This window comes from Augochlora pura, chromosome 9, assembly GCF_028453695.1.
Source record: "Augochlora pura isolate Apur16 chromosome 9, APUR_v2.2.1, whole genome shotgun sequence".
In the NCBI taxonomy this organism is placed as follows: domain Eukaryota; kingdom Metazoa; phylum Arthropoda; class Insecta; order Hymenoptera; family Halictidae; genus Augochlora; species Augochlora pura.
The window spans coordinates 10,542,692-10,548,855 of record NC_135780.1 but is presented as its reverse complement, the minus strand read 5'-3'; the positions used below and the strand labels follow the sequence as shown (position 1 = coordinate 10,548,855).

The following is a 6,164-nucleotide window of genomic DNA, read 5'->3' as shown; positions in this document are numbered from 1 at the left end:
AGGGCTGTCAGGCACTTGCCGAAACAGCTGCTGCTTTCTGCGGCGCCGGGGCCGTAAAAGTGGAGGAACGACGGTCCGAAAGTCGGCAGGAAACCTTATAAAGGTGACACACAAGCCGGCACACGTCAAGGATAGTTTATGTTTCTCTTGGGCTACGTCGTCTACGCTTCCTATCGCGTCGTTTCCATTCGACCGCGAAACGGTTTTCCGCTTTCCCCGGGGGAAAATCTCTGACGGTTATCGAATCTTTTCTTCGCCGGCGGTTGCATCGTCCGTGCAAAGTGCATCGAACTATACGAGATAACCGGCAGAGTCCGCGGATATTTAATTGTTGCCGAGCTGCCAGTAAATAATTAATTCGTCGACTTTGATTACAGGGAAATGAAGATTAATTCGAGCTATTTAGAAAATCTCGGTTTCGCTGGCATCGCTCGATAGGGCAGTCGTACTAGAGTGTATAATAAGTGTATAATGTATAGTAAGGTGTAAGTGTATAATAAATAGTAAGTATTTAAAACAAAGCGAGAATTAGAACAGAAATGTCGATGCATTAATTTTACCTTGCTGAAACGATTAAAGAAAGAAAAATGTGTAATTATTAATATATAAATAAAAAGCACTATATTACTGGTCAAAGTAAAAAATCGAAACAATAAAAAATGATCAATAATTTATATTATTTCTTCGAATCGATTTCTCAAGTTTGACCACTCTTAATCGCAATTCTAATTTAATAAAATCAAATGGAAATGTCGGTGCATTAACCCTTTGGCTACGGCAGTCTTTGGCACGGCCGTAGTTTTTCGTTAGCAATGCATTTCTGAGGAAGTATATTAAAATATTCAAAAAAAAAAGGAATTCTATTACATGAAACCAATATTACTTGAAGTGAACAATAATTTTCAGCTATTTTACAATATATAACATAAATATCACGCGATATGTAATTAATCAAATTTAATAATAAACGGGGGCAAAATTTGATTGGCGTCTACAGTACCGGGAAGCCAACATGTGTCGGACGCCAAACGGCGCCAACAGTAGTCAAAGGGTTAATCTGGCCTTGCTGAAACGATTGAAGAAAGAAAAATGTGTAATTAATAGCAAGTAATATATAAATAAAAAGCAATATATTAATAAGAAGCGATATATTACAGGTCCAAGTAAAAGATCGAATCGATAAAAAATGATCAATAATTTACATTATTTCTTCGAATCGATTTCTCAAGTTTGACCAATTTCAATCGCAATTCTAATTTAATAGTTTCTAAGAGATCTTCAATTATCGCTTCCCTTCTTGTCGGATACTTGGGCGAAGCTGCAGTTTAAAGAGGAACGCGACAACGCGTGAAACGCGAATTATGCTAACCGTAGTCCCCGGAGTGCGACATCTTCTGCAAGTTGAGAACGCGGGACGCGACAACGGAAGTTTGACAGCTGTTAACGCGGTGCTTTATGGCAATCCTAGCGCGTTGGCAAAGGGAGGGAAACATTTCCCTGAAGATAATTTTCTCGTTAAACCTGGGCCCGTAAGTCTGCCACGCCTCACTGGTCGTCCCCTGCAAAATTGTTATTATACGGGCAATAATTCGCGATCGTCGTAGCGTCGCGCCGTTTAATCCAATTAGGGGAAAGTTGACAAATGCGCGCCCGGACACCGGCCATAGAATTAACCCTTTGCACTCGAGTGGTGACTCTGGGGCACCAATAAAATTGCTCTGTCACCCGTTAAAATAATTTTTACAGCAACAAAGTTTAATGTTGGAAAAATTGTGGGGAATGAAACTGTTAATATGAATCGCGAGAATAAAATTGGTATATAAAGGGTGTCCAAAAATTCACGCAAGATTTGAATTTTGCGCCATTTGTGCGGTAAAGTGTTGCCAACCAAAAAAAAAATACAGAATGACAGCTAACAGTTCAGGGTTGTTAAAGATGGAGCGCTACACAAAAGAACAACGCATTTTTATTGTCAATAACAAATTTACAACTTTTAATCATAAATCTGTGTTCTCTATCAAAATTACTTCTTGCGTGAATTTTGGGACACCCTTTATAAAATTGGTATATGTAAAATTGGTATATATAAAATGCGCTTTCGTAGCTTAAAATGGAAATACTGTACACTAGAAAAATTATTTCAGATTTACACAGTAAATCTTTTATTTTTAGTAACACAGTAAAAATGGCTTCGAGTGGAAAGGGTTAATTCGAGAGAGAGAGAGAGAGAGAGGGAGAGAGAGGGGACGTGTGTGTATCGTACCTTCATACCGGCGAAGGATATTTGCACGTACGGATTGATGTTCTCGAAATCGGTTTTCGAGCAGACGCTGCTCATGTCCGGCAGCCCGTCGGCCCGGTAAATTGCAAAAATGTAGCGCGCGTGGCTTCTGTACGCCGGCGACGCGCCGCCCAATGGCAGCAATAGGTTCCTGCAATTATTGTTCGCGATTAATCGAACGTCGTCGGTCAACGTTCACGGGAACACCTGTCGAACGCCGATTATACTCTTTTACAAATTTTTATCGCTAAATAGAGGGACGAGAGAATGGAAAATTGAACGGCTTCCAATTTGTTTTTCTGAAAACGAATTAGTTTATTTGATCGAAACGTGTGCTTCTCGGCTTACATCGAATGCTGAACCGATTTGCTGTTATACAAAATTTTTATTGCAAAATAGAGTGTCGAGAGAGTGGAAAATTCAGCGGTTTCTAATTTGTTCTTTAGAAATTGAATAACAAACTGTGGAGGCAATTAAAACTCTGTGTCGCTTCGAAGAATTGATGGAACAAAATTTAGAACTCAGAAATCCGTGAATTAATAATGGTAGTAAGAATAATTATAGTTGGTAAAATTATTATTTTCTAATTTTATATCGGAAGTATTTGAAATCTGGATGCAAATGATTTGTAGGAGAAATGGACTAAATTTTATTATGTACAGTAATTTCTATTAAAATATCTTTTTTTAGTAATTATATATTAACTAAAGCTTTAAGTTTATTATATACTAACTAAAGCTTTAAGTTTATTATATACTAACTTTAAGTTTATTATATACTATCTTTAAGTTCATTATATACTAATTTTAAATTCATTATATACCAACTTTTACTTTATTATACACTAACTTTATCTTTACTATATGCCAACTTTATATAGGAAAATAAGTTGCAAAATCTTCTGAATTCACAGCCGAATAAATTTTAGAAGCTCTCGTGAATAAGAAATGCGACAGAGCTGAGCTAGGAACCGCATACTCGCATCTTAAATTATTTATGTAAAATAGAGTATAATGCCACTGTTCAAATACTTAATGCCAGCTTTATAAAATAATCAGGAAAGGCATTATGAAATGTAAGAATCAAAAATGGTACCTGCTGCGCCATCTAGCGACAGCGCGGCTAACTAATCGACTGGCTCTACGCTTGACAGTAAACTCAGTAGATGGCGCGTCGTGTACCATAATTCGAATTTAATCTCTGCGGCTAATATAAATTAAATATAGGATTTTCGTATACCCTATTCGCGGCAATATTTAATATAAACCAAGAACGTATATCGGCTGAAATGAAATTAAAAATCAATAGGCGTTATAAATTTGTTAAAATTACCCTTCAATGTCATCCTCACCGTCCGTCTCCGGATGCACCTTCATCTTCTCCCCTTTCACGTTTATCGTAATGTTACACTTGACGTAACCCTTTGATCCGGATGCTAGATCCTTCGGGTTCGTCAGCATCGCCCATTTGTGATAGAATTGACGGTCTGTTTTTATCGCAGTGGCATTTACAAACAATACTCAGTCGTACTTGCAAATTCATTGTATAATTATGAATAATAATTAAAACAATTTATATATTGATATAAACTGAAAAATTATATAATTATATAAACTGAAAAATTGTATAATTATATAAATATATTTATATATTCATATAAACTGAAAAATTATATAATTATATAAATATATTTATATATTCATATAAGCAATTTATATATTGTTATAATTAAAACAAAGAAGCGCGATTATATAAATAATTAAGTAACAGAGAAATGATTCTCGACACCTGGTTGATCCCATACAATGGCCACCTCGAAACTCGCACTCCCATAAAATTTCAAGCGCAGATAATGTTTAATGTAAACAGCGATAACGATCCTGCTGCTCAATAGCTCCTCCAAGTCGCAGAACAGGTCGAACACAAAGTACTAGAAGCAGTTAAAAAGGGTTGTGAAATCATCGGGACGTTGATAACCTTCTAGGACCGTCAGATTAGCAAATTTACTTCGTTGTAAACCGGCTCGTCGGTTTTCTCGCGAACGATCGTCTTCCTCTTCTGCTTGCCGACTTTAACGACCACCAACGGGCTCGCATTTTGCGGCAGGTGCCTCGCCTCCAAAATTGTAACGCACACCTGATAAGGGTTGCGACGAAATTTCCGGTTTCCCATCGCGTTTCGATTAAATCGAACGCTGCCCGAACTGCGCTGTACTTCGGGCACGAGAGATTAAATGTTAATTAACAAGTCATGCGAATACGGGAGATATTAATTTCTCATCAATTTTGTAAATTCATTTTTATTGACATATATTTGAGAATTCATTTTTATTACAATATATTTGAGAATTCATTTTTATCGCAATATATTTGAGAATTCATTTTTATTGCATTATATTTGTAAATTCGTTTTTATTGCGATATGTTTGAAAATTCATTTTTATTGCAATATATTTGTAAATTCGTTTTTATTGCAATATATATGTAAATTCACTTTTATTGCAACATATTTGAGGAAAACTGAATTTAACTGAAATGTTTCGAGAGATGCGATCTATGCTTCTATTAATAAATTTATTATTTCTGGTCGTTTAATAATTATAAGATTTTCTTATCTTAATGGTATCTTATAGCACCCTCTCTCATCTGTTCTACAATCTATATATTAACTATTATTATAAAAATTATATAATAAATAAAAGGCATAAATATTTCGAGAAATAATTTGTGAATTGTGAATTGTGAAGTATGAATTTATGGCTTTTAAATCACAGGACGCGCCCTAATACGAATGAGGTATACCTAATACTCCATTCCCACTAAAAAGTATAAGTTTATAACATATCGGTGACGATAACGACAACAAGTAAACAGTGATATAGCTGATGAAACTTACATTTTCTTTAACAAAAGTTTTATAACATTTGGTCTACTACTATACCCCATCTGTGATAATAATACCCCTTTAGTACAGATGTCGTCATCGTGTAAATTCCAGGAAATCAGGCTCCATCGATAACTGACCAACAGAAGGTCATCGACACAGCAATTTTTATTTAAACAATCGCTGGCTCACATGTTATATTGTACAATATATAACAGCGCCCGAGTCGGAAAAATTACGTTTTACAATTAAAAACGATCACGTTAAATTCGAATCGAATTGAGATAAATTCGAATCGAATCAAAATAAATTCAAATTGAATTGAAATAAATTCAAATTAAATTGAAATAAATTCAAATCGAATTGAAATCGAATTAAAATAAATTCGAATCGAATCAAAATGAATTCAAATCAAATTGAAATCGAATTAAAATAAATTCAAATCGAATTGAAATCGAATTAAAATAAATTCAAATCGAATCAAAATAAATTCAAATCGAATCAAAATAAATTCAAATCGAATTAAAATAAATTCGCGATTTCGTCGACGCTGATAACGATGACTTTACAATGTCATCATAAAGTGACATCTCATTTTTCGGCTTCTTTCTTTTACACCGACCGGCGTCCGCTAAAGTCAGCGTAATTAAAAAGTCTCGACGTTCAACGGGAATTACCAAAGGAAAGATAGGAAATAACAGGGGTTAGAATCGTTGTTTCATCGCGATCGCATTCGTCGCCGAAACGATCTTTCGGCGAGCCGTCCGACCGTAATCGGGAATCTGCAGAATTGCACCATCGACGGCCGGCCGGGGGTGTGTTCAATGCGGCCGGATTTAACGCTGACTTCTCGAATATGATTTTTCCGATTTATTGAGCCGGATAACCGAATGAATCCAATTAAATTTGCCCTGTGAAGTTTCCCGGGGAAACGTTCCGCCCCGCCGCAGCCTCCCCCCTCCCCCCACGGTCGCTACAACAGGGAGCAAAAATCTATTTG

General features: G+C 35.9%; 1 protein-coding gene across 1 annotated transcript in view; it reads right to left on the bottom strand.

The window, feature by feature from the left end:
• Positions 1-4,453, bottom strand: part of LOC144475133 (otoferlin) — a 24,946-nt gene extending 20,493 nt beyond the window's left edge. Inside the window, exons 1-6 of the mRNA XM_078190713.1 lie at positions 4,289-4,453; positions 4,070-4,211; positions 3,614-3,767; positions 2,264-2,432; positions 1,370-1,559; positions 16-94 (exon numbers count right to left, since the gene is read on the bottom strand). Of these exons, the coding sequence (XP_078046839.1) occupies positions 16-94; positions 1,370-1,559; positions 2,264-2,432; positions 3,614-3,767; positions 4,070-4,211; positions 4,289-4,453 (899 nt within the window). The remainder of the gene's footprint in view (positions 1-15; positions 95-1,369; positions 1,560-2,263; positions 2,433-3,613; positions 3,768-4,069; positions 4,212-4,288) is intronic.
• Between the last annotated feature and the right edge of the window lie 1,711 nt (positions 4,454-6,164).